The 27946-nt window shown below is 49.1% G+C and overlaps 8 protein-coding genes across 8 annotated transcripts; 5 read left to right on the forward strand and 3 right to left on the reverse strand.

Annotated features, from left to right (window-relative positions):
* Positions 1–281: 281 nt before the first annotated feature.
* Positions 282–1431, reverse strand: EV420DRAFT_1517812 (S-adenosyl-L-methionine-dependent methyltransferase). The gene is made up of 4 exons (XM_060472032.1): positions 1115–1431; positions 833–1058; positions 687–784; positions 282–633 (listed from the first exon to the last, which is right to left on the reverse strand). The coding sequence occupies exons 1-4, from the start codon at positions 1346–1348 to the stop codon at positions 382–384; spliced, it is 810 nt and encodes a 269-aa protein (XP_060335838.1). The 5' UTR covers positions 1349–1431; the 3' UTR covers positions 282–381.
* Positions 1432–2708, reverse strand: EV420DRAFT_1517816 (uncharacterized protein). The gene is made up of 8 exons (XM_060472033.1): positions 2633–2708; positions 2524–2576; positions 2460–2471; positions 2322–2406; positions 2145–2268; positions 2024–2095; positions 1791–1972; positions 1432–1739 (listed from the first exon to the last, which is right to left on the reverse strand). The coding sequence occupies exons 1-8, from the start codon at positions 2654–2656 to the stop codon at positions 1572–1574; spliced, it is 720 nt and encodes a 239-aa protein (XP_060335839.1). The 5' UTR covers positions 2657–2708; the 3' UTR covers positions 1432–1571.
* A 543-nt stretch (positions 2709–3251) lies between these two features.
* EV420DRAFT_1060673 (uncharacterized protein) lies at positions 3252–4591 on the forward strand. Its single transcript, XM_060465571.1, has 2 exons — positions 3252–3356; positions 3409–4591. Exon 2 carries the CDS (start codon positions 3491–3493, stop codon positions 4211–4213), a length of 723 nt encoding a protein of 240 aa, XP_060335840.1. The 5' UTR covers positions 3252–3356; positions 3409–3490; the 3' UTR covers positions 4214–4591.
* Positions 4592–9995: 5404 nt separating this feature from the next.
* On the forward strand, positions 9996–13408 carry EV420DRAFT_1760699 (uncharacterized protein; the record flags this gene model as incomplete). Its single annotated transcript, XM_060480634.1, has 4 exons — positions 9996–10751; positions 10800–12329; positions 12386–12828; positions 12890–13408. Exons 1-4 carry the CDS (start codon positions 10025–10027, stop codon positions 13406–13408), a joined length of 3219 nt encoding a protein of 1072 aa, XP_060335841.1. The 5' UTR covers positions 9996–10024.
* A 331-nt stretch (positions 13409–13739) lies between these two features.
* On the forward strand, positions 13740–14828 carry EV420DRAFT_1263520 (homeobox KN domain-containing protein; the record flags this gene model as incomplete). Its single annotated transcript, XM_060467179.1, has 1 exon — positions 13740–14828. The coding sequence occupies one exon, from the start codon at positions 13740–13742 to the stop codon at positions 14826–14828; it is 1089 nt and encodes a 362-aa protein (XP_060335842.1).
* Positions 14829–20042: 5214 nt separating this feature from the next.
* Positions 20043–20528, forward strand: EV420DRAFT_1517847 (uncharacterized protein). The gene has a single exon (XM_060472034.1). It carries the CDS (start codon positions 20184–20186, stop codon positions 20481–20483), a length of 300 nt encoding a protein of 99 aa, XP_060335843.1. The 5' UTR covers positions 20043–20183; the 3' UTR covers positions 20484–20528.
* On the forward strand, positions 20525–21356 carry EV420DRAFT_1517851 (uncharacterized protein). The gene is made up of 2 exons (XM_060472035.1): positions 20525–20875; positions 20899–21356. Exons 1-2 carry the CDS (start codon positions 20816–20818, stop codon positions 21289–21291), a joined length of 453 nt encoding a protein of 150 aa, XP_060335844.1. The 5' UTR covers positions 20525–20815; the 3' UTR covers positions 21292–21356.
* Positions 21357–25124: 3768 nt separating this feature from the next.
* Positions 25125–27686, reverse strand: EV420DRAFT_1517871 (cytochrome P450). Its single transcript, XM_060472036.1, has 11 exons — positions 27176–27686; positions 27112–27123; positions 26999–27064; positions 26848–26944; positions 26650–26792; positions 26432–26600; positions 26037–26376; positions 25836–25985; positions 25645–25782; positions 25454–25534; positions 25125–25402 (listed from the first exon to the last, which is right to left on the reverse strand). Exons 1-11 carry the CDS (start codon positions 27560–27562, stop codon positions 25279–25281), a joined length of 1707 nt encoding a protein of 568 aa, XP_060335845.1. The 5' UTR covers positions 27563–27686; the 3' UTR covers positions 25125–25278.
* Positions 27687–27946: the final 260 nt, after the last annotated feature.

Here is a 27946-nt window from a genome sequence, read left to right on the forward strand (position 1 = left end):
GAAAGCAATCAATAAAGCTCACCTGGGCGCGAGTCGTCAGCATCGAACACAAGCTGAATAAAGGCAGGTTCTTTGCTCAAGCGCTCACGTCCCGTCGAGTAAAATAGGTTGATGACGAGAACGTTCAGTTCGATGCTGGTGCTCTGCATTTTCAAGAGCTTGTCCTCATCAAAACCGGTCAGTATCCGGTCAGCGAGGTACAGATGTTAGTTGATATCGGTCCTCCAAGCATCAGTGAAGTCTAGTCTTCGAAACGTAGGTCAAACGTAGCTGAATCTTTCTGTAGAAATTGTGATTTATTGGAGCTGAGACGTCGTGGCCGATAAATGTAGGCCTGAGATTTGGCAACGACATGAGGGCCGGATGCAAGACAAATTTATTTCACTGCTTCCAGATGGCATTGAACCTCAACCGCACATACATCATTTGCCAGCGTCCTTGGCTGTCCTGGCAGTCAATCCGACAAGCCTCCTCGACCTCCTTCATGATCTCAGTTGCCTCTTCGTCACTAAAATCCTTCAATATCATGGGTCGAACGAATACTGCCAGCCAGCCAAATACGCCTGCAGAGAGCGCCGTCACTCGCGGCGTCAAAGTAACCTCGATGGGTTCGAATGATTCGGCCCTGAGTATCTGGAAGAATCTTCAGTATCCTCGAACAGACGCATATATGCTACACAACGGACCTCTGTGTAGTCTTCCACTGATGGGAAATACCACGGGTCCATGGCACTAGCATCATACCCTCTCGTCCTTAGAGCCTTGTGCAGTGCCCCTCTGATACCTGCTCCCAGCGTCAGCCCCGGCCAAGTCATGGAATCTAGCAGCTCACCAATACAGTTCATGAACCCGCCCATCTCGCCAGCGATCCTCCCACCTGGCTTCAGTACTCTCTTGGCACTCTTCAGGACGCCCTTCGGGTCGCGTTTGCACCAATGCAGCGCCGCATTCGTGAATACAGCATCGAACTTGACGTCCACACCGATAGGTAGGTCAGGTAGATCCTGGATATCGGCGATATATGCGTGCTCTAGTCCTCGCGTTCTAGCCTGGATGATCTTTATGGTTCTGCAGTCAGAACAGTGCAAATTCCAGGGAACCAGGAAGCCTCCACCATACTCTCGCTGAAATCTACGCCGACGACGCGTCCACCTTCTTTCTCCTTGACGATCTTCTCTAATTCAAGCGTCACCTCTCCACCACCGCAACCGAAATCGATGATCTTCTCTCCCGGTTGTGGCGAAAGCATTTGGAGAACGGGCGCCGTGAATGCATTGGAATATACGAAGGGGGCATTCTTGTTGTACAGATTAGCAGACCATCCGGTTTTGTCAGTATCGTTGGCCATGTAGATAGCATAAAATCCACCAGTTTTTATACCCTGGTTTACAGTACTTGCATTTTCGGCCGATATACAGTCTCATCCAAGTCGGCCGAAATATTCGGATGTTCAGGAGGTTGCTGGGCCTGAGTCTTGTATTTGTTATGTAGTGCTACACAATACTGTACATTACTGTCGTTGATACTATTACAAAACATCCTGTTATCGTCTATCGTTGCGTAAACCTGAATCAAGTAGAAGTCGTGGGTTCTGGGCTGCTAGCAGGAGCAGGGGAAGCTTTATGTTGACCAGCGATACGACGCGCCTCTTCGTGTATATCGTGGACCTGCTTTGAGGTTGTCGTGTAAAACTCTTTGACTTTGATGCCAAACGGCGACGCCAGGGCCTTCTCGTAGTACTATAAGGCACATATCAGAAAGAGGCAAGTATATCAAATTACTTGTATTACCGTTCCTGCAGTCTTGGAGATGCCTTTCTCGGCGTCAACAGTTTTAGCCTGCTGGGCAGCAGCCGTGACCGTCTCATGGACTTTGCCTGAAATGGTCTTGTCGGGACCGAGAGTGCGCTCGCCGAGTTTGGAATCCAAGGAATGGATGTATTCTAGGAAACGTTTCGAAATTCCTTGTTTGTCTGTAGGCAATGTCAACAACGCAGATACAAGATGAAAAGAACCACGCCTACTATCGATTTCAATCGCGCGCTGCAGGATCTGATCAGAAAGGGTGTATCCCTTTGCAAGATATTCCGCCGCAACTGACAACGACCGGTGAGTGATAAGAAAACACGGAAGACAATAACGTACTCCCGGCCCGAGGTTTGTCGGATTGCTGTAGAGGGGTACCTTCTTTATGCTCTTCCTCTTCATCAGGCGGCGGGACATCAGAAGTGACAGTAAGGGTGGCGCCGTCCAAGGCACCGCCATTTAGCTGAAAGATATGAACTGAGCGGAGTAGTTTGCAGTATATTTGGGCGAGCGCACCATAAGAGCGGTCTTTGCAGCTGAAGGTTTCTCAAACTGGATAACAGCAGTCTTGTCGGCATCCCTGAAATCGATGGAGGTGATTCTGGGATTCCTGCGGTTAAGACGGCAGGGTGAAATGCATTAGAACACTCTCACGTTCCACAGAAGCTAGATACGGTCGATGTTAGTACATAGATAGACGATCGATGATGCGACATACGTAAAGAAATCGTGAAGGCTCGCCTCGGTAGTTGTTGAGGCAATGCCTGATACCTGCAACAAAACGATGAGCGAACACTACGACGACGACGATGAGGAGAAGGACGTACATGAACGGTGTGGGTGGTGGACATGGTGGTGGTACAAGGAAGAAAATGGGAAGGACGTCACTAAGTGCATATATGCTGCTCCAGTGACGTCATGGGCCAGCCCCGGGAAATCCCAGTTTGCAATTACTTCCCTGCTTCCCCTGTTTTCCATCATTCATCCTTCTTGTATGCAGGTTTCCTGCTGCTGCCCTTCCAATATCATTGTTTTCCATTGGGAACAATGGCGCGCTGGCTCCTGCAGGACCGCCAGCGGAGGCGAGCTAGTCGTAGCACGTGGCAGTTAGCCCAGAACGGAAGTATTTTTCATTGCTTCTGCCGTGAGCCTTTCTCTTTGCTTTTTTCGTTCTTCCTTCGTCCTTCTACCTCCTTTTTTCTCGCGTATCTGACACGTTGCAGCCGTTCAGCTCGCTACTTTGCGCGTTGCTAGTCCTATATCGCGGTTCACACGCCACAGCAGTTGCTCGTGAGGTCAGGGAACTCACCGTAAGCTCCCAGCCAGTTTGCGGTCAGTACTACCCTTAGATTCGTTGGTCGATGCTCATCTCATTCTTCTTCTTTCTTCTTTGTATTCAGTTCAAGGCTAGAACCTTGGCCTCTCGCCCTGTCAAATTCCTTCCTCGCTTCACTTAGTCCGCATACAACTCCTTAATCAATACACAAAAAGCGAGACAGACTACTTTCACCTGGAAGTTAGCTCCACTTGCATCTTAATTACCGCCACAACGTGAGCTCTTATCACATTAACGACTAAAATTTTTGTTAATTCGACCGGCCAGATCTCACAGAGTCATACCAGGTCATTACGCCGTCGTCCAGGGATACAATCACACCGGTCGTATATTCGTCCCAGATCACGCCATGGATCTTTCTACAGGCCAGTTTGCCGAAGAGACTCTTGCCTTCTCTCGTAGGCCTACGACACCCATTGAGATTCCATCTCGACGAAAACAGGCTTTGTCTCCGCATTTGTCGCCCATTCGGGATCAAATGTCCCCAGAGCTACTCTTTGAAATGTCCCCACTTATCTCTGATCTTTCCCCATCAGCAAACTACCCGCTCAGACCTTCCTCTATGCACAACTCCAAGGATCCAGAACCCTACCTATACCGCTTCCCCGTGTTTTCTCCGCATCGTTTCAAATCAATGCATCCTTCCCCGCCACCCACTCCTTCCGGCTCTACCTCCACCCGTACTTCCAAGTTTACCTCTGACACTACGTATAAACCGGACTCGTGGCCTAAACCGCCTACGTTTATTCCTGGCAACGGCGAGAATCAAGCATCTCCTGTGGTAAAGGCGAGCGCGAAACACAAAATCACAGGTTTCTCACCTGTGTACCCGAGCCCAGTCTCCGAACCTTCTTCTCGCAGGAGACTTGAACGTCTCTCCCCACCCCCAAGATCGTCTTCGTCATGGAGCGTCCCCTGCGATACTGTGCTGGATGATCCAGACGCTCTTGATTCATCTTCTCCGGGCGCCCTCGACTTTGATAAATTCCTGATCCGCCGCATCACCGATATGCGAAGGCCTTTACTCCGGAGGCCAACCTCCTCCAACTTAAGGGTCGCGCTGCGGTATTGATCTTGACCTTCTCCGTTTTCTCAAACAAACATGGTTGTGGTGATTTTTAATTTATCACTCTGTTCGAGGCTTCAGGAACTGATGGTGATTTCCTATTCAGCGCGCACACCAGTAGACCGCATCGCCTCAAACCAACTTCTAGCATTAATTATTTGTTCTCTATCAACAGCATCAGCAGCCATCAGTAACCAGCATATCTCATCTCGCAAGTTTTCTTTTCAATAGTAGTCATAGCATGGACCATTCCGCAAACACATCAATCTTCATGCACGTACATATCTCGTAACACTTTACTACTACAATAGCGTAATAATAATCCGATTGCATACAAAAACCAAGTTGTACCTACTCGATCTTATCCCTTGTTCCGTGAACAATGCAATCCCACATATCTTTTAGCTCCACGAGTGTTTGGACCTTTCATGATCGCAGACTTCCTGTAATAAACCGTTTTCCCGGCGACTGGACCTAGGCTCAATGCGTACAGGTAAGGCGCGCCCTATTATGGATCGTCCTTATCACGCCCTGATCCTGATCTCAGGCACCGACACGCTCCTTGTCGCACTCAGTAACAGCCGCCCCCCTCATTGGTCTGTGAGTTTGGCAAAAACCCAATCACCGTGCAGCGGCGGATCACACGCAGGTAATTACGGTTCTTTTCCTCGTTCCCCCTCGTTCCTCGTTCCTCCCCGCCGGCTGGAATGGGATTTACACAAGGACTTCCAGAGTGAACCAGTCCATTTCATCGGACGTCTTGGAATCTATGATTTAACTGCGGGGACGCAGCATGATTATCTGCGAGCCGACAGCTCTAATGATGTGAATGCTAGCCTAAAAAGGGGAGGCTTCCTGGAACGCTAGGTGAAGCATGCTTGCGATATATTAGAATCGAATGACTAGAAATGCAGCACTTGGTCAACGTATCTATCTACAGCTCTATCTACTCACTAACGGCTCCGTGCTTCGACGGAAATGTTCCAAACGAGCAGTGGTTCGGGGTTCCAACGGGGACCCACGAAAGCGTTACTCGCCGTTACCGGATGCACCTTCGAAATCTAGGCACACTCTGGGAGACGGAATACATCAAAGACCCTGACTCGATTCCTATCATTTTCCCATGACGCAAATCCAGTAGAGAGTCGAGACGAGAGTCGCAAGAAGCTGAGCAGATAAAGCGACTATGGAAGAAACTCGCACTAACCTTCTCTCCTGGGACCTCTCCGGTGCACATCGGACCTTCGAATTCGCACGTATCCCACTCCTCTGTTTAGCACCCCTTTGCAAACATGAGGAGATTAACAGTGAGGAAATCTTGATCGTGGCGACATTCTTTCAATTAATCACCTACGCCGAGAAAAGATTGATTTCCCCGGAGAGTGTTGTTGCTTCGTCGAGCTGGTACAGTGCGAACTACCGGGTCCGGGACGAGATATTGACGAAATCTTGCGGAAGCAGACTGGGAAATGATCGCGAAAAGCCTGAATCTATGTAGAAGCTCTTTCGAACCCACCATGCACCGACCAACTCCCCAACATGTGATGATGGAACTAAATCTGAGTGGAGTTTTCATCACCTGGCACAAGGAAGATTGGAAGATCACCCAGGCCTATGGATCATCAGGCACTGTGGAATTGCAGGGGGACGAGTTCAGCGTTGAATGCCCCGGTGGCAATCGTGGTTTGACTCATTGGGGCTTAGAAGTTCGGGGCTATAGCAGAGCACACCTGACTGAGGGAGGGTTGATTGCGTTTTGTAGGTAAGTGATATACTAACCCATGAAATCCGGACTTCGGAATCAGTACGTGGTTCCTGTTCCTTTCATTCCGCCGTGACTCGCTGAAATAGGAATACGATTTAAATGGGTGGCTGAGAAGGAGGGGCCCACCGCTGACAGTATCAGAGAAAAGCAATATGTTCCATAGGCCATATGCATGAGAAACAATATAGTATGTCAGAAAGCGAATTGTACTAGTCGGGACCGTTGCCTACCAACCGCAGAGGTACGACATTGATACATGTAAGTTGCACCACCTCGTAAATGTTTCGATGCAACGGCTTGTCCCACGGTCGGTGAAATGAAACCTGTACCGAGCGAAGTTGGGGGAAGTCTCGCAGGTGGGTTACTGGCGAGGCAATTTTTAGGTTCGACTCTGACACTAGACAGGATCAGAGTATGAAGCACCATTAGGTGAAGAGGCTTTCCCCAGCGAGCCAGGTCGTCCGAGGCCGGGCGCAGGATAGGTATAGTAGGCCTTCATAATAGTCATGACCTCACCGCACGGTTGCGGTTGACAGGTCTCCTCACGGTCGGTACTGGAGTTCAGGAAGCCCAGACCCGACCCACTTTGCGGAGCTCGTGACTGGAATAACCCTAGTTGATTAAAGTCAAAGTTGGCGCATTGGAGATTCATTCGAAATCGCTCCCACAGGTCTGGAATGCCGTTGATTGTATTACCGTATCTATGGGCTGTTATATCCCAGTGGCCTGTTCCCCTGGGCATTATCATCTACATCGGACCCCACCGAGAGGAGAGCAGGCGATTCATCGATTCGGATTTATATCGGTGTACCGGTAACCCGTAGTAAGTTTGCGAGTGACAGGATCGACGTTTTAGACTATAAACATGTGAAGCAATGGGAACTAGTATCCACACACCTTGAATGAGTGAAACACCGGTTTGACGGGATCGTTCAAATCGTGACACCGAACCCTGACCCAAAGTGATAAACATAATCGTCAGCAGTTATGGATGTCAAGTGCATTTAGCACGTAGTAAAGAAGCCCTAAGCATAGAGATATCTACCACCGACCCTAATCCACCGTCTCGGCCCAAAAAGTATTTGACAAAGATCGTGAATGAATGACGAAATTCATGCGGAAATTCGAACGCCGTAGTGATTAATCGCCTCTGTCGAGTCGTAAAACATCATTTTTACGCGGGAACATTGCGCATGAGGCTGGAAGTGGCTGAAGATCCATGCCAAGCTTGGGATTCGGTCATGGTATCGGGGAGTGAGCGTGGATAAGTAGACTTAGAGCTACGGAAGCGGATTCTATCTGATCGGGAAATGCTAATGTGAGATTTAATTAAAGAGATTTTGAGTTGGAGTATGCGTACCGTACGGATGTTTTACAGCTATAACTCGAGGAGGACCTTCAGGATAATCGGACCGTCCGCAACCATTCTTAAGATAACTATTTCAAGGATATACCACACATGTACCTGTCTCAGAGACGCAGAGGGCATTGGTCTTTTCATCTGCCTTCTAGTGTTCAAAATAGCCTGCCTGCCTAAACTCGTCGTAGGGGCGGGGGGACGAGTTCGAGAGATAATGGGATTCACAGGCACGCCAACGATCGCGGGGAACGAACCAGCTCGAACTATGTTCTTGACAGTTCACATCTGTCATTAATATAGTCGGCTATGAATGTCAGATCAACTCCGCCCTTTCCCAAAGCAGTATGGCGTCGGTCGCGCGATCACGTGGAGGGCTCAAGGATTGCACCGCCTTGCTCTCGAACGTAAGATGGTTGGCGAGGAAAAAGACAGAGTATGTGATATTTGATTGGCGACCCGGGAAAGGATTTCTGATGAGATCAAACTAACTTAAGTCCAGGTTAAAGTTATGTCTCCGGAACCTCGGATAGCAGACGAAGAAGTGAATCGGTCGCAAGCGTCGTTGATCAACTGAGTAGCCAGTAAGCCCTTATTCCGGTTTATCTGCGACTAGCATAAGATCAGCATTTACTTACGTTACAGTCCAAGCCAAGAAAACTCGAATGAAGATTTGTTGTTGCTCTGAAACGCAGAAAAGAATGATAACCTGGAGGAACGGATTGCTACAATCACTGTCATCACATATACGCCAAAGGCCACGTAGATCATGGAAGGGGATCCACCTATACGCTTTGATGACGACGATCAATATCACAACTGTGGTGCGATATTCGGACTTGACTGGTACCAGGTAAAAGAAAATGCACCAACGACCATTACCATCAAAGTACATGTCAGAGTGCACATGAGAAAGAGCTACTGCGGCAAGAGTAAAGTCTGACGTGCGGTGGTTATACGCGACCAGGAAATCAAACAAATCATGATGCACCATCAATCATGGAGATGAAAAGGGACCCGCAGACCCAGGAAGAAGCACGAAGCTCAAAGGCAAACTTCTAAGAGGAAATGGCGTACAACCTCTCGTGATGCTAGTAAGAATACTGTGCACCTTTGACTCTAGTTTTGAGAACGTGCACCGAGCTCTTGCATTTGCAGAGACAGATTGCCCTGCAGCGAGCCATGAGGATCACCATCAAGTCAAAATCCAAAGGCACAATGACCCACTTCAATGCATAAATCAGGACAAACTGGGGTGAGAGGGCAAGGTAGAAGAAAGGCTCCGCACAGCCTCGACTCTAGGTTCGCGGCACCGTCAGAAAAACGGAGTGTTATTCGAACACTTGCGTTCTCCGTTTCTGAAACATCAAGAGTTCTGATAAGCATATATACGATCATCAGTATCACAATACATGTCAAAAAGGAGGGACTAGTAAGTGCCGACACCGCTAAAGTAGAAATCGAGTCCTTCGGATTACGGAAGCGCTGTCAAGTGAAGTGAGTGAGGATCGCTCATCATCAGTCAAACACGGAGACGAACTCGAAATCGAGCTTGAGAGGCAAACTCAGTTTGCCTCTCTGAACAAGTCGCGCTGAAACCTCGGACAGGCCTCAAGAGGGATGAAATGGCGGCGCCTAATCGAGGCTTCCGGCGGTGAAGTAAACAAAATCAAAACAGGAATGGACTGGGCTATTCCGGCGGTACTTATTATCCCGTATAACCTGTGTATACTCCTGTAAAACATAGGGAGAAAGCGTGAATCAAAGAGCTGAAGCTAGAATCAAAATTGAAAGCCAGACGGAGGAATAAGATGGGCCTAATGAATTGACTAGTTTCGTAGCAGTAGATAGCTCCAAGGTTTGGAGACACCGATAGCAATGAGGAGACCCGAAAAAATAGTTGAGCCGCCGAGATGAGCTGAGATCATCCCTATAACTAGTCTTATCAGAGTACAGTGTATAGTTTGAGGTAGATAGTTACCAGGAATTGGGTGACAGGAATCTTGGAAAGATCGGAAATTAAAGAAACCGATGTGCTACTGAGACAAAATTTGCGGTTGTTTAGAAACAGCCCAGCGGCATATGTCGTCGGTCCTTCGGATGGGCGGCAGGATGAATAGAAGCATGGAGAGCATCATGATGAGGACGTATGAGAAAAGAATAGAGCGGTACGAATGCAGGATAGCAATTTCGGAGAACCGTATCAGGATTTATAGCCAAACAGATGCAGGTGACGCCAGCGCTGGTCGGGACTAACCTGATGCTTTCTTCGATACCAACAGTATTACTGTGATCGGTAAAATTGAATTTGGGGGGGAAATCGAAGGCACAGCAGGAGTCGTTTCATGTGGAAGAAAAAAATGGAGGTCAACGCTGCAGATAGGCAGGCGGCTTTGGCTCTAATAAGTACGCAGCGCCCTGGTAGTAGTGCACAACAGCGATGAATCTAGACGGGCGTAGAATCCGAGAAAAGAAAGGAGTAGCGAATTGAAATATCGGAAACCCCAGGAAAATTAAATGACCCCGCCTCTAGGAACGCTGAAGTGGCGGGAGTTTCGCCGTCGGCGTCGTCGAACTAGCTCGGAGTCGTCCTGAAAAGGGAAAGCCGGAGACCGTAGGCACACAGAGCCAAAGCGCGATCACGTGAAACCAATATCGTTTGTTGACCACGAACGGCAGCCACCTCGAAAGGAACATGGCCGCGCCGGCCTGGCAGACGTCAGAGCTCGCTGATGAATGGCCCGACGAGGACGATGACTGTACCCGCTCAATATCGCTCACTGCCCCGCTCGCCACCGTCATTTCTACTCCTGCCACTGAAAAAGACAATAACTATTCTGCTGGCACTTTTGTCGTGCATGACGCCCTCCCGCCTGCCCGTGCACTGGGAAAGACAAGAGTCAAAGACTTCTTCTCACCGTTGCCTCTCGAGCGCATGTTTGACCCGCCCTCGCCGCCGCCACAGCCCACAACGAGCTTGGCGCCACCCACCCTACCTAACAATGCCAGATTTACATTTACCGTGCCTATCCCACCGCCGGCCTTTCAATCTACACCGAATCCACCACCTCAGCCTACCGTTACGCGTACTCCAGGCGCACTCAAACTATTCCACTTCCAATACGACACTTATACCCGCGAACATCTATCGGCACTTGTCGACTCCATTGCTCCTTCGCAATCATTTCCTTCATCTGAACCTACGCCGTCGCGCTCAGCAGATGCAGACGCAGACGAGTTTTCTCGTTTGAGGTCTGCCAAACGCGTCAAGCTCTCCCCACGGAGCGACTACTCTAAGGAGGAGGACATCAGGATATCGCGACCGCGCATATATGGAAAGCAGTATCTTGGAGAGTCACGAGAGCTTATGCAGCAGATCAGAAGTGCTAGGGATTTCTCAACTGTCTCAACAGTAACAAGTGGTGCGTGTTCATTCATATCGCGCCTTTCTTTCTTTACATTATACATAGGCAAAAGCAACCGCTCCTCACCAGCTCCTGTCTCCCGTCCCGGCTACTCTTCCTCCAAATATCGTCAAGATGCTGCCAATCTCATGGCTGCTATACGCGACAATGTTCAGAGCCCTCCAGAAAGCAATAAAGCTCCCGGAAAACGTGTCTTTTCGGGAAGCTCAGACGTAGAAGCGAGCTATTACCACGATGAACGTACGCCATCTCAACTACCCACCTCAAGATCAACAAGTGCAAGCTATGATTCAAATCCGAATGAGAGAGAAGCCGCCGTGGAAGAAGTGGCGGCGGGAGTAGCGCGTCTTCAAGTCTCGCAACCGCCCTATCCCTCGCTTCGGTCCGACGACCTCAACCGGTTAGTATCCTCCTCGACAACAACCGGCTCGACCCTTACGGCTGGAAGCTACGTTAAGCATGCGGGACCGAGTGATAAGAAGCAACTGCTGACGATCCGGCCTACGGAGGTTGCGATGCCGGCGCGGATGGGAGACATGGTCTATGACCCCAGGCAGATGCGGTGGGTCAGGCAGGACCAGCAGGGTGACGACCAAAGTAGCAATGCAGACGTGTTTGGCGATATTGAGAGCCTGAGGGATGGTGACGAGGAGGAACACCACCAAGAAGAGAGAAGAACGGACGTCGAGCTCAGTCGAGTCACAGAGGAGGAAGACGATGAAGAAGAGATAGGCCTCACCAGTTTCGAGACTGATGAGGTCGTGGCTGTGATGACAGGAGACATATCCACGGATTCAGCAGACGACGACCCTCCTCTTGTCCCCGTCGTTGTTGAGGACGACCCTCCGTCTTCTCCGGATCCCGACACATCGGGACGACCAGCCGTTAGGCCTGTACTCAAGAACTACAACTACACAACACCTCTGAGCACACCGGTCACTAAGACTACAATGCATCCACGAAGCGTCAGTTTCTCAGACGGAAAACGGGACGGCCAGATACGAGGGTTGGGTCGAAATGTCAGTCCCAGTGAGAGCACTGTTTCAGGGTCTGATATGCTCGGATCGAGCTTCCAGTCGAGTCTAAGTCCTGGCATGAGCACCCGGACTAAAAGAATCGCAGATCTGATGGAAGCTGCACTCCAGAGTCCCCGTTCGACTTCGTGGGTGAGAACCAAGGGTGAGGGAACGTTAAGTTTCAGAGCCCCGGCTACTCTCAAACCCGCCACCTCCGTTAACGCAACCTTCCTCACCGAGTGCTCATTTGGAGTTGCTCATGACCGGTTGGTGCAGGTGTTGACGGACGTTGAGCCGTGGCATCCCCATTGGGAGACCATCCGGGGTATTGACCTCAAAGAACGGGGGCTGGAGAGTGTTGCCCGTCTAGGCGAACTAATGCCTAGTCTCTCCGTCTGTTCGCTGAACGGGAATGCATTGACGTACTTGAGCGGTGTGCCCAAGGGAGTACGGACGTTGGGAGTTGCGGGCAACCGGCTAACAAGTTTAACCAGTTTCGGACATCTTGGGGCACTGGAGAGTTTGGATGTGTGTGGGAATGAGCTTGATTCTCTCAGACGTAAGGTTCTTTTACACAACGACGTTTCAGAGAATTTTTTCTGATGTTAGTTTTAGAACTCTCGTGTCTACGGAATCTACGCGAACTCAAGGCAGATGGTAACCGGATAACTTCGCTGGAAGGGCTGGAAAAGCTGCAGCTTATCAAACTGAGTCTAGCGGGTAACTGTCTTCGCGGTGTCGTAGACATCGGGCACTGGGCGAAGCTGGAGGTGATGAATCTGAGTGGAAACCAGATTGAGGGACTACAGCAAGTCGAGAGGCTCACTCAGCTGGTGGTGCTCCAAGTTGAAGACAACCGACTTTCAGAGCTCGATATTGGGAGACTTTCTAAATTGAGGATCCTTCGTGCGAGCGGGAACCGGATAAAGAAGGCAGAGGTCGGGGGGCTGGCTGCACTGCGAACTTTGTATCTCGATGGCAACTGTCTGAAGACTGGTTGGAGGACTCGATCGACTTTGTCGCCTGGAGAAGCTCAGCATTCGGAATCAAAACGCGATGTATGCGCTGGCGATGCGGGATGTCCGGGACGTGAAGCGGCTGTACGTCAGCGGAAACAAGGTGCCCAAGTCGTTGTTTGCCGATGAGGCATGTTACAACTTGAATTACCTCGAAATTGCTGGCTGCGCGATACGGGAGCTGCCGACGATGTTCGCACAAATGGTCCCCAACGTTCGAATTATCAACCTCAACTATAACCAGCTGAAGAGCATCGAACCGTTACGTGGGCTGCGACGCGTAAAGCGACTGTCGGTTGTTGGATGCCGGCTGGAAACGACACGGGGTATTGTACGCACGCTTCGGGGGATGGAGGAACTAGAGGTAGTGGACTGCCGGATGAATCCATGCACGTTGGGGTGGTATGCGCCATTGCTGAAAAGCACAGCGGAAGGGTGGGCAGAGCTGGACGCTGGGTTCCGGCGGGGACTACCTGATTCGGCATACGTCGGGCGACTTGCATATCGGGGACTGGTGATGGCGGGATGCGCGGGTGTACGGGTTGTGGACGGGGTGACTGTGTCGGCGAAGGAGCGGGCCAAAGCGTCGGGAGTGCTTCGATCACTGGGCAAACCGGTTTGAGATCTACGATGGATCTGAGGACGATCTGGTTCGTTGTTTGTTGGGCCTGATTTAGAAGTATTATGAAATTGGCCCGATTCGGTTCGGGGTTCCTGAAATGATTTTTAATTTAACTTGATTTGGCTGCGGAATTGGAGTATTAATTGGGACAGGAGGGACTCTGAGATGGACGCTGGCCTACGCTCGTTTTGTTTACTGTTCGGATTGATCGTCGTATAACAAGTACGACGTCGGATGCTGCCTGTTCAAGACCCCGTCCACATTGACTATCAGTGAGTCCATCATGTCGTCCTCATCGTCCTCCTCATCGTTGCTCACGTCGTCCAGCTCCATGGCAGACCTCACCGACGAACAGAAGCCTACCCTCGATGACGACCGCGTCCAGCTCCCTAGCATCTTCACCGGATTCAACGACGATGCCCGTGAACTCCGTCGTTCGTCGCTCCCGACGCTCCACTCAGAGAGTAGGCGGCACGCGCCCTATCCACGACCCTCGTACACGTCTAGTAACCTCGCCAGCTACACTTTCCCACCAACGAGTGAGGAGACTGCCACGACGTACGCTGCCGACAGTGGTTATAATGGCAACGGTCTCTCACCGTTCTCCCCGGAGAGCGATTGGAACAACAACTCGCCTGGTATCGTTCGTCCGTCGTCGACGCCTGGCACCGCGACCACGCCACAGCTCAAGTACGATGACTCTATGCGTCACCAGTCGTACCCAACGCCCATGTTGCGTATATCAGGCCAGCAACGCTCGTATCCCTCTCATTCTCTCCCACCAACCCTCCCGACGTTGCCCCCCGCCGACTCACCGTACCCGTCTGTGGGTCCAGATGGCGCTCCACCCGTTGAGCGTCCCCAACGAAAACGCGGCAAGCTGCCAAAGGAGACAACAGATTTCCTCAAAGCTTGGCTCCATCGTCACTCGGATCATCCGTATCCGAGTGAAGAGGAGAAGAAGCAGCTGTGCCATGCGACTGGCTTGTCAATGAGCCAGGTATCCAACTGGATGATCAATGCCCGTCGTCGTATACTGGCGCCGGCGCGGCCTTCATCGGGTCCGACGACCACAGCCCCCTTCCCGCCTTCTATGGGTCGTCGCGCTTCTCTACCCGCCACAGCTGATTCTCTACAGCTATACCATCCGATGTCGCTGCAGTCCGTTCCCTTTTACCGCCAACACCATTCCCTATCTCACCCTTCCCAACATTCCCACTCGCATTCACCCGGCCCTTTGCACCATTCCCCTTCCCTCTCCCTTTCCGCCGCACAAAATGGCATGTATTATCCCGCCAACCCTCTCTCGGCCCCGGCTACCATGTCCTCTTCAAATCCTTTTACGGGGGGAGGCCATCATCAGGGCGTGTATTCTAATGCTGGCACATATAACAGGGACTATTTCCCAGATCCCCAATGATTGATTTCCGCCAATCTATACCACCGTATTATATTCCCGTAGATCGTGTCTCTGTTTTCTCTTGCTGTTATTTAAACCTCGTCAGCTGTATACCGAGTATATACTTTATTCCAAGTTTATCCTTATAATTACCCGCGGACGCTTGTCTCTACTACAAAATTGTAAGTACTACAGTACTGTCGAATCCACCGCATTGAGTGTAACGAAAAAAAAAAGTTCGAACTTGGCGGCGGATTGCTCCTTTACCCGGCTTATCTTAGGGGATTAGGAGCTGTAAAGAATCGTCAATGTTCCTGGTCGGAAGGAACTTTGCTATCTATCTATCTAAGTCCTAGAGCTCTCTAATTCTCTATCCTGCGCCACATATCCCTGACATGTCGAGAAAGAAGCAAACGGAGTGCAACCAGGAACATTAGAGGGCGCCGCGCACGAACCCCAAAGCAATGAATTCAAACCAGCAGGCAAAACTATTTTCTCGAGTTCCTGTGTTGTTTGACGGAAACTGCCATTCACACCGGGTTGAATTTTCATTTAGGACGGCCTAGACTACATTGGGACGCGAACACTGGCAATAGGTGGGTGCATCGATTGCACTGTGAATTGGAAATAATGAAGGGCAGGGGGGAAGAATTTGTAAAAGGCCCGACCCGACGTCGAGGCGGGGTTGTGGTTCTCTTTGATCGGTGAACTCGAATAATGCGGGAGCCCGACGAGGAATTAAACAGGAGCTATCATTTACTTCTTAATTGCTGTGGATGTATTTAAAGATTTTCTACTTTTTTTTTTCACCAGCTCGAAAAGAAACAATGGAGAAAAAAACAAAGCAACTGCCTCGAGGCGTCCCTCAATGACACCGGTTATGTTTTTTTAAGTTTAGCTTTTAGACAGTAATGGAGGGTCACGGATACGCGGCCCGGATCCCGAACCTTTCGGATTCCGGCCCGTTCAGTGACTTTCGGAAAATTTTTCAGTGCCATGGCTACGCGTCCTTACTTCTTCTTCTCCTTCCCCTTCCTTCTTTCTCTTTTCTCCTTACCCTTACACGCATTCCTTCCCTGTACTGCGGCCAAAGCGCCACTGCGTATGACGACACCAACTGATTCGATCCCAGTCTAACTGATAAATGGATTGATTGATTAGCGGTCAAGTCGAGAAAAGAATACCTTTCATGGGTTTCTTTAATATCCGGACGCGGCGTTCGAGGTTGCCGCTGTGTGCTGGCTAGTGAACAAGGTGGATTCAAAGTCCGATTCCGGCCTGCAGATCCTTCCTGATCCTATAACGTATGCTCGTTCTCGTACGGATGATCTTCCCAGTTTCACGGAGAGAACCAAGGGCTGCTTGCGAGGGATGCGCACACCGGGTGCAGATCATGAGCCTCGTTTTTCTAGTCTTTTGCGGCACCGATATCGATTCTATTCTTCAAGCTTGGTTCTTCGTCTTCTGCTTCCTACTTGCACCGTCGCGGCTCCGGGTGTACCTCTGAGTGGAGGACGCGACTTGAGTCTTGCAGGTCCTTGATATTTGTTGGGCTTGGCATTCTCTAGGGTAAGCCATCATGTCAGTTTCTTCCCTTCTTTCCCTCTGAAAATCCCGTCCTATAGCCGTAGCAATATATGTTTTAATATCGCTGTATTGACGCACTGGCAGGGACCGCCTGCAGAAGAAGCAGCGCGAGCCTTGAAAGAATTCGGCTGCCAATTGTATGTATTGTATAGTCTATAATTGAAGAAGATTGTCTCAACTTTCTGCTTGCCTAGGTTGGATAATATTGATTTCCATCAGCGGCTTCATCGTAGAATGCAGGCTCAGAAGTTAGAAGCATCGCTGCCTTGTATCCCTCATTAGATTAAGCGGAATCCGGCACCCGGCCAGCGCACAGAATTAGAGACGAGTATTGTGGCGGGTCCCTCTTAATGGACGCTGTATTGACGCACTGGCAGGGGAGACCGATGAAACTCGCAACGCCTAGTCGTGCAAATCCCGATTTTTGGGGGTTTGCACGAGTCGGCTGCCGACTCACAGTCTGTCTTCGCTGAAACAGTGCGTATTCCTGCTACGTTAGTAGTAGGTCTTATAGAGGGATGGTGGTAGCCGAGTTTTGAGTTTAACCCGAAGTCCGATGTCATAAAAATTTCTATTTGTGGAAGAAATTCACGGCCCAACACTTCAAAATTTCCGTTTAAGTCAGAATTTCGGGGTGGCACAGTCACCGCTTGTCACTGTTACATGTGACCCTCTGTTACTATTACGCTTTCTGCGGCGTTGTTCGGCCGATCTTGCCAAGGATTCTGACTCTGAGAGAAAATGCGAGCTGGTGGCGGCAGAATGCCGCCACCGAGCGAGTCTTTTTCTCTCAGCAGCAGAAGCCGCCACCGCTGAGTGAATCATTTCAAGGGGTAGTACTCTCTCATTCATACTACTATCATTTATACTACTATTTTTTTGAATGCTAACTTGATGCTAATATATTGATTATGACTTCGTTTTTTTTCCGGAGAAGAAGATTTGAATAACCCTTGGGCCTTCATTCAATCTCTCCTGCAGGAATTATAGCCAGTAAACCTCGCAGGATCAATCAATTATACATAAGCTTGGTTTATTATAAACTATCATAATTATATAAAAAATGAGGTTTCAAGGGGGTCAACGTAGCAGGCTTTGCCCCTGATGTGGGCTTTGCAGGCGTTATATGATAATGTTTTATTGTCAATGACCCCGTATCGATGCGTGCAAATCGTTCTGCGGTAGATCCGCCCCTCCAACCTCCGGCTGCCGTACCAGCGAATTATGTATTGTGGCGATTATCCTTGTTAATGAGCTTTTTTTCTGACATATTATGTCCGCAGACTTCGCTCTTACCCGCGCGAACTTGGGTTAAGTCTTTCCATACGTACTTGAGGTTATATTGATCTTCCGTGCTGAGTTGATTCGATTGTGTTCGTTCAATGCGGTTGTATGGGTCTACGAGAGCGTGTCATTGGATAATTGGTTCCAAGCTGACCCTTTTATCCGGGAACTGGGCTCGAATGCCGTTTGCTAGCCATTCTAGACCTCGTGAGTCCTGAGTATGTAGCTACTTCGCAAACTCGCTGATTTCGGATATCCTTGCTCCGATATGGATGTATTGCTCACATCGAATGCCCTGAACGTTGAGAATTGTTCATGCGGTGCGAATGCGATACTGCAGGTCAATGTATCCCAAGTCCTGCGAACGCCTACACTGTGTACAACGAGAGTACTTTGTGCGCCACCGGCCGTTCCTTACCGGAATAACCCCCAATCTCGGACCAGTCCTCCTATTCTCCCCCGCTTCAAGGCGATACAAGCTCCCATTTACCGCCACCGATACCATTGTCTAGGCTCGAAGATTAGTTTATGGGGAAACGCTCTCTCTACATACTGAATCCGGTTCACACTTTCCCAAAACCACATTGCACCGACACTTGGTTTTCCCTTCATCAAGGATGACCTTCTGCTTCTTCGCTCTGGATTGTTTCACCTGGCCTCATTGGAGAAGAAGCTACTGTGATTGGGTAAATGCCTGTCGGGACCTCTGGGATGAAAGCGAGTTTGGATAGATTCTTCCCGCCGTCAGCGTTGTGGAGCTTCCCTCGTAAATTTTTTGTTTGATGGACGGATAGTAGGAACTTTATACCAGGACACGAACTGCAAGGCTAGCTCTAGGGCTCTTCTCATCGCCTGCTCGTAACTTGACCCTTGATTCGACTAAGATCATCATCGGCTTTCTTACGGTCCCACTTATTCACAACTGGCAGAGATGCGATAATAGCTTCCCAGAATCTCGGTACTGATCTCGGGTTGTTGCGTGCAGAAAGTTCCCATACACCTCCAGAGACGGGTACCGAGACAACTGGTGTATTCGCGAGAAACCGACTAGGACGATTCCCATGACGTGTAGTCTTCTCTTCTCGAAGAAACGAGCAATGCGAACGAGGGGACGGGATCTTTATGATATGGGTGCGTGTGTGCTCAGGCGCTTACCTGACCCTGAGAGAGGCCTGTTCTAGTCAATCCATATCCTATCGAGGTAGATATTAAGTTTCATCTCAACTCCTCGGTTAACGTCAGATCATTTCAATCGTACGCTCAAGAGACCTTGTTGGTAATAGCTTCAGCTGGAATCGTCCCGTGACTTAAGTCGTGAATACAGATCGACCAAATGAGAGACCAAGATTTCACCTCGGTCCAGCGTGTTGCTGATGGTTGAGAAGCACAAGCTTCACTGCAGTGCATAGCATGGACAGTTTATGACAACTACTCTATCATACTGTTATCATTGAGGTTATCCTTCGCCAAGGAATGGCCGCAGAGGTATGAACGGCTTTCTGCGGGGTACCTGTACCTTGATTCCCGACATCATCTCTCCTATATAGCTTCCGCCCACTAAGATAACATGCCTCTGAGCGAATAGCAATACGTGGGGCCGTGCGCCTCCCTGCAGCGGTTCCTGCCCCTTGATTCCGAGGTTCCGGCATTGTGCACGAGTTGTGAAATATTTCCTATTGGATCATCGTGCTAAGGATAGTAGTCAATCCAATATAATCCGAATGCCTAGGCCATGTTTTTGACTTGAGGAAATGTGTTGTATGATCGACGCCAAAGATCGACGAGTTCTCGTTACCGTGGCCCGGCGCTTTATCTTTGAAGGAGCTACTACGTATATGGAGATAGTGCCCATACGTTTCTTTCGCAAAGGTAGCTTCTTGCTCCAGACGGATGTGAAGCGATACTACTTACTCAATACAAAACATACCGCGGATCAGCACCATCCTGCCCCAGGTTCCTCTGAGACGGATGTTATTAATATCGGAGGGTCGGGGTAACCTTGGTTTATGCTAGATTAAAACAAAGGAATTACAATGCATTGCTATCAGATGAAGGGGTCGGTTGTGGATAAATATAATGGCGGAGTAATTTTAGGGAGAGGACGAATGGGTGTACTGCAATTTTCAAGGAATTATCATGAGAAACAGAATCAGCGACGGCAACTGTGCGCAGACCGTACTTGCTACTGAGGGGAAATCCCGATGCTTGGCTGCCGCAATGATATCCCCGCACCCGAAGGTATTTCAAGAACAATGTTCATCTGATATGTGTTCCTTATTGGAGAACTACTGCTCTCAGTTCTATTCTGTCTCTTATATAAATACCACAATGTTATGTCCCAGGAAAAGATATGTGAAGTTTTGGTCCGGATACACCGGATCAATCGATCTTACCTTCCGACACTCATCATCGAGTCGCTGTTCCGGTCTTCAACACACAACGGGACTCCTACGGGCGTAAATTTCTGGAGACGTAAATGGACGGCCCTTATGCCCACTCTGGTCTATGGTGGCGAAAGGGTCCTGGATATTACTGCTGATTTCTAATTGTCATGCCCCGGTCTTTCGCTTTTGCTGGCTCCAACTTATACGGTGCCTCATTGGACTCCTGTACTTAATATGCTATCAAGGTACACCTTGCTTTGGTCATGATGGTGGCGCTTGTGCTCAGCTGCTACCATTCCTTGTTCTCTATTGGCGTAGCGTTATCTTCAATGCTCTTGAGGCCATAAGGGCATATGGCGCATCCTGTGGGCGTTTGTGTTTCACATTATTTAAGTCAGGCATGATTGTATGTGTCAGATGATGGCACAATGAACCTGAACTGGGACTAATCCCTTTGATCCATTCGTCACTAAAGATTGCATAAAAAGTAACATGCTCTCATTCCCCGGTCCTCCAAGAGCGCTATTCTGCGACGCGATCGCTGTTTTTTTTTTATCGAAAGTGTATACAAATGCCATCATCCCTGCCTTTTCCCATGGCAGAATACGCCCCAATCCTGTTTTTGATTTTCATCAGATGGTCCACTCGACGTTAGGTTTGGCTTCCCGCGTCAAATCGACAAGTTAGCAGTCCGGTGAGATCTGATCTACGCAAGCTCTAACATATAGGGCCTGGATCCTTTACCGCGACCCTATGCAGCAGTTATATACGAAGGCAATTGCGGCCTGTGAAGGAAAACATGACGCCCACCATGTCGCTCTCCCATCCAGAATCAGCAACCCTTTCCGGAATCAGATTCGTCACAATGGTCATCAGGTTATCCAAGCCAACTACCTTCTCTCACACAGGGTCCCTATACCCTTCCTTCCCTCACGCATAGCGCACCGATACTTTCACACCCAAGGTACATACTGCCCCCTCCTGACCAACTCCTTCCATCTCCCGATCAGCTTCTTGCCTCTTCCGAGGTCCATATGCCCACATCGCAGCTGAACCAGCGTAAGATACGCGGTAAACTACCCAAAGCTACAACCGACTATCTCAAAGCATGGTTGCACGCTCACTGTGACCATCCATATCCTAACGAGGCCGAGAAGAAGCAGCTTTGTCTCGCAACGGGGCTCTCCATGAGCCAGGTATCCAATTGGATGATTAACGTATGTGTTTAGTTCCATTTCAGACTGCGGCGTTTATGATTAACACCTTTCCAGGCTCGTCGACGTATCTTGGCACCTGCGCGGCGCTCCTCTGTCCCTGACCTCTATTCACCAATATCGCCGTTTCCCCCGGTGCCATTTGGTAATTCCCAATATCCCGGAGGAGGTAGAGGGTATATGAATGAGAACCCAGCGACGTTGCCTCCGATCTATCCCTTTTCACAATCCTCGCAACAAGATCAGCGCCATATACATCCCGTAAATTCGAGTCAAAGCAACGTGGCACCATATTTTCACGTGTACAATAGTCCATCAGGGTACAACGGACAATGATACATGTATTTACTCTATTGCTTTAATCCGTCTATGCGAATGTAGCTCAGTTCTAGTTTATTGCTGGCTCGAAGAAATGGATGGTTCAACACTTACGAACTTATTTAAACTTTTCTGATTTGATCCACCTTGACTGCGAAGAGGAACGAGAATCCGAACCCGCAATAGCCTCTTCAGTGCGTGCTTCTACTCTCTGACGTATCGGATTGTTATATGTTGAAAACTTGCTTCTGGTTCACTGTGTATACTTAGGACAACAGTTCAAAAATATGAACTCCCTTACTTCATCGATCGTGATCTGGGACGATCGACGATCGTCAGCGCTGCGTTATTACAGCGCAATGACTGGAAGGAGGTCGTAATTTTCGTAAAGAATTACAGTGTTATGTGGCGACCAAACAAAAAGGAGTTGGGTGTAATAGTCGAAGCGCTCCGAAGGCGCATGGCCCCCGAGTTTTCAAACTCAGTATATTTAGAAGTTGGAGCAGAATGAGTCGAGAAGTCTGGGCTTCCGTGTGCAAAGACCAATCTTGCAGCCGCGGAGCCACAGACTACCACCGGTACCGAGCAGAACGAAAGGCATGGTACTGACAAAGTTAGTGGGCGATAGAAGGACCAGTTCAGTTCTCCATTCCTTAGGCGGCGAGGGAAATGGAATGGCTTGATAGTGGTTTGTGACAGGCAGTGCATCTGAGAAAGAACGAAGACAAATCTTTCATCTGACGAGAAAGATAAGTGTTCTCAAATTCGCAACTCCAGTTGCCTCCTAAGCCGCCCAAGACGGTGAAATTAAATACTACCGCGACCGAACTCCAGCGAGTCATCCGTGTCGGTCGGCGGTGCCTGATTACTGATTACACAGGAGGTGGCGTGCATGCATGTGAGTGGCCTCTTTCGGCCTTTCCGAAATTGTTGATCTCGAGGTGGAGAGCTGATCCGGGCTTAATGAACTGATGCATCGCAATGAGCACAGAAGAGGCTGTTCAGAGACGAAGAATAGAAGCTAACGACGAGTTTCTAGGCCGCGAATTGCTGTTCTCCAGACCACGATATGTACTGGGATAATAATGTGATAGCTGGTATGCACGCAGATTATCTTTGATCCTGATATAGATGACACAATCAGCTAAACTTTGACATATTACGTTGATCGTGGAGATGCTTGACTCGACTTTCTGGATTTTGATGATATTCATTTTCGACATCAAAATTCCACAGAAAAACCCGAAGTCAATGACAGAATCTGCCAGCGTATTTCCAGTGCGGGAACATCATCAAGAAGAAAATTAAAATAAAACATCGAACAAGTGCTCGAGTCTCAGCGAAGCCGCAGCCTTCTAACTTACTGAGCTAAAAGTTCAATGCTGAAACACGGACGCGGCGTCTTGAGAATGAGATATCGATGAGCGCTCCGGTATTCTGTACTCTGGAGTTTTGAGTCCGATTCCGCGGTGTGAATTTGCGGCAAATATATATGTCCATATCTTGCGGTAAGCACTCGAGTCGCCGTGTATCAAGATTCGAAGCTTCAAAAAACCTTCTTAGCCTAGCCTGATTCCGGTGTGAATGAATCGTCGACATCAATGAATGTTGCAGCTTGTGAACCAGCTCGCGATGCACCTGCCTAATAAAGAAACTGAGGCTCGACAAAATTTAAGCTTCAAGCCGCCGGCAAGCTGTATTTGTATCCACGGCGGGATGTTTGGCATCGCCGCCTCTGCCAGTGTGAGAGCAATATTCTGATTTCTTGCCAAAGTGGACATTCAACCATCCTCCCACTTCTATCAAGATATGTTCCACGGAGGCATTCCAACTTATCAACGACTAAACTCTCAGCTGACCCAAACGGGCTTAATGAGATAAATTAAATAAATACACGCCTTTACGACCCACGCGCCTCCCGCCCTTCTGAGTCAAACAAGGTGCATTTCATTGACTCCCCCTTCCGAATTCGTCGCATAGAGAACGTCTTTTCAACTCCATTACTTGCTTGAATGAGGTCAGTGGCGTTTATCTTGGTACGAAACGGTTTGCGTACCTTCTCTTCCAGCCTACTGATGGCTTTAGTCACACGATGTTACTCGTACCAAGTCATCGACGGTGCTGATCATCACTGGGTAACTTCCCGTGGCGAGCCCCGGTCTAGGTTGAGTTGATATCGATCTCCCGACCTCTCCAGCCTCATGAACCGGCCGTGAATCCAGCTTCGAGTGGAGTTTTCAGAACTATAAACAGCTCATCGATATTGAAGCCCGCGGTTATGTCCTGGACGATTTCGACGATAAGTGTGATCAATACGGACTTTCCGTTTTGGCAAAGCCTACGATGAATTCCTGGCAGGATCAATGAAGAATGACATATTACGTCGGATGAAAGGGTCGTTTGCGATTTCAGGCTAAAGGACCGGCTCGGAATCAGTGAGGCGGTAGGACGGTCCTTATTCCAATATCACGATGATATTCACCGGTGTCGCGCGAGGCTCGTCCTTGTGAAAAACACAGGAACCATTCATCACAGCCTAGGGTCAGGTCAAGATGTACGACATCCAGCCACGCCCAGTGTACTGCGTCCATCCCCATCAGAATACAGGGCCAATTTTCCGACTCGGTGACCGAAATCATCGTGAAAGGAGCTAAGATAGAATCACAGAGGCGGTGTTTCAATGTATTCAGAACGGAATGCTGCTGGTTTGATTGCAGGAATGGTTCGAGGTTGAGTTTGAATTCTCCCGGGGGGGAAACACAACCGACATAACGAGAGTTCAGTGGCGGTGGAGAAGATCACAAAATGCAATCTGTGAGTATTGAATCTCACGGGTGGGGACGAACAACCGACGCTAGTCTACTGAAGAACTGGCAAGCTCCGAGAGAATCATTGGTACAGCCAAGAGAACCAGAGAGAACGCGATTAAACAATCAGCTCCTGACGATACGGGCCGTCTCCTTTGATCTGCAAGGGCCAACAAAACAGTTTTGTCGATGCGGAGGGATCACGAATAAGGCTAGTACTGGACAGTAAGCATGGAATCTTCCGTTCGCATTTAGGAAAGAATCGATAGAAGCCCCCACATCAGCTGCTTCGGTCCGACCTAATATATCTCATCCGAGTGAAGGACTTTGTTGACCGTTGCAAAAGGAGCCGCAAACAAGGTGGTGGTCAAGAGACAATGCAAGGCGGGAACTACCGATGTCCCAAAATGGCGGTTAGGACCCTTTTTGATGATCAACTTGAACGGGTCCCTCACCCGTGGAAAATCTTCAAGTTCAAGCACCTACCGGTGTTTTCATCCTGACCTGGAATCATTCATTAGCTTCTACGCAAATTCCGAAGCTAGGGCGTCAATAGAAACAAGAACTAATGATCCCGGGCGTCAACGTTATCATTAATATTAATTCCCCGGAGGCATTGGGTGTCATGTATGACGAGGGCCAGCCTGCAGCTGAGAGAAGAGGACTGGATCGACTCGGTCGGTATTGCCAATGTTCCTCAGTTCAAACATGCACGCGGGAGAACCTTCTGGACAATCTGACCATCTTCTATTATTCTACTATATATGCTAGGGTTACACATGCAATTACACAAATGAAATGATCGACAGAGCCGGCCATTCGTGAATGGGAATAAATAATGAATATGATGACGATAAACGACCGGATGCGCATCGTGCTATTGTGCGGTTTGTGCGATAACAACATCTGTTTTCACGTCACCCCGGGAGACACGATGTACAAAGAGAGGCAACTGGTTCCCCAACTGCGGCTCAGATTTCACGAAAGGACGTGTTACCACGCTATACATAAGATGAGCGCACGTTCTTAATCCATGGAACAGGCCGACTCACTTGACCCTCTTCTCGATAACCATGGTGGGGTCAATTGAGAATTCCAAGTCTTTCAGAAGCACATACAAGAAAATTTTGATCCTAGAATCGTTCATCAATCAGGATTTTGTGAAGGGACAGGAGTGTTAGAGTTGAGTCGAGGTTTCCACCAATCAAGAATCACTCCTCCGGAACTTGAAAAGAAGACTCACTCGAGTAGAGCAAACTTATACCCAATGCACGAGCGATTCCCGTCTATCGGATTTCCGTTAAGGAAAGTCATGATGTTTGAATACAAGCCCGGTATTGAATTGGCTCGCAATGGCGAACGAGCCGCCCATCGTTCTGGTCTAGTCACGAGTCAATCCCTATACATGCGCTCGGATCTAGAAGGTCATCTCACCTGAAAACCTTGGAATCTTCGCCCCAGAGCCGTTCGCTGTCGTTGATTGCCTGGATCGGTATAGTGATGATATCCCACTTCTTAACTTTGATTGTGTATCTCCGAACACCATGCTTGTCGACGTATCCACCTGGGGCCGTTGAAGTCGAGCTAGTGGAAAAATAAGGAAATATGGGATTAGACGGATAAAGTTAGGCCCACCTGCAATCAATAGGAATCTCATCTTCATCCCGCATGCAAACCCTCATCGTGTTCGTTACGGGCGAATGAAGGCGCAGAGTTTCCCTGACAACCCAGTCGAGATACTGGCATTTCATGATTTCATCTGTAAGGCGTTCTCGGTCACCTTCCAAGGCTTCCAATTGTCTCAACTCTCCCCGAAGGACCGCCTGGGTGTCCGGATTAGTGACCAGTGCATACAAGCACCATGTGAGCGCACTAGCACTCGTTTCATGGCCCGCCGCAAGAAAAGTGGATATTTGAGATAATATCTCGGGAAGTGACATTTGTTCAGACGATGAAGCACTTAGATTGGAGCGTACTAGGTACAGATCATATAAGCAAGAGGCGGAAAGCTCGATGAATCTATGACGCACTTAGAACACTCAAAATGTCGCGGCCTAGAATAGTCTTGTTCCCATCTAATAACATGGGTTTCTTCTCCCTCATTTCATTGGTAACTGCCTGCCTTCGTTCCTGAATGAGTTCCAAGCCTATTCTTCGCATGGTAGCATGCGCAGCAGTCATGGTAGCATTGTGACGACGCTGTAAGAACAGTTACGGGACTAGGATCATATATCGAGTCACGACTCACGAATCGTCGTAGAATAGGAAACCAGACTTGCAAAATAGTCATCAACCTGAACTTGCGCGCGGTAGAGAAGATGACGCTAAAGGCGTGAGCTAGTTCGTTTGTGTTATCGCAGGATGAGAGTGAATCAAAGTGGTATCCGAAGCCTGGAGAAGACAGTACACATGTGCTCTGATTTCGATTGGCCGGTGAGAAACATACCAGCTAAGCCAATGACATCTAACGTAGCACGAGCCAAATAAGAAAGTGCGTCTACGCGGACAGGTTTGCCTGGTGATTGGAGCCATATGTCGCGAAGCTGATCAGTTGCATTAGACTAGAATGATGCGCAGTACGTGAGCTAGCGACCAACCTGTTCGGCCTTGTCCCAGAATATCGGAGTCAAAGATTTGATATGGGATAGAGAGAATGCGGGCGACTGTAGGCGCATAAGTGAGTGAGATTGATGGACATGAGAAGAAGTACCAGAATTTTACGCTGCAAAAGGAGACTGAGTATCTTGAAGGAGGAGAATGAATAGATTACACACCTGTCTCTTGTGAACTTCGCCTTCCGACGTAAGGAGCCCTTCGTGACCTGCACCCATCGCCGCTAGACTATCACGAACGAAATCCGGCTTTGGGTAGTCATACGCGTGCCCCAGGATATACGAAAGTGCGACTGGATCCGTCGTCATTAGCCTGCTACCATTAAGGAATCCTCTGTACGCATAATTGGGGCCGTACTGTGCCTCCCATTGCGACAATAGATCAGAGTTTGCCATGTCATGCATTTGCTCAAGATTGCCTGCAAAGAACGACTGCGAGGGCGGCCCGGGGAGACGAAGAAGAGGAGAACGCCATTGCCGGGCCAGAAGACGAAAGAAGTTGGAGCAAAGGTAGAAGAGAAGAAGAAGGAAGAGAAAAAGGAGGAACATTGTAAAAGGAGCCCATGGTAGAGATGTGATCGCGTTTATATGTCCTTGTCTGTGAGCGAACAACAGACGGTTTACCCGACAACCCCGTTGCGGGTTCCCCTCTGTCACGTGGAATTTACCCGAGAACACCGCGACGCCTGCTAAAGATAGCACAAGATCGGATGGCAATTGCTAGCTACAAGCTAGCTGAACCTATTTCTTCATCAAGTCTACGGAAACGTTCGTCTCTCTCTGCCTCTGTAAAAAATAAATTAATGACGTTTAACTGAATCCATTTTTTGCCCAGTCCTGTGTCTAATCAGTATCACTTCATCATCCACACTTCTTCCAGGTGCCTCATTCCCATTATATCGAAAAACGTGGAGTGGTCCCCTACTTTTCAGG

Source organism: Desarmillaria tabescens, assembly GCF_030435595.1.
Source record: "Desarmillaria tabescens strain CCBAS 213 chromosome Unknown EV420scaffold_6, whole genome shotgun sequence".
NCBI lineage: Eukaryota > Fungi > Basidiomycota > Agaricomycetes > Agaricales > Physalacriaceae > Desarmillaria > Desarmillaria tabescens.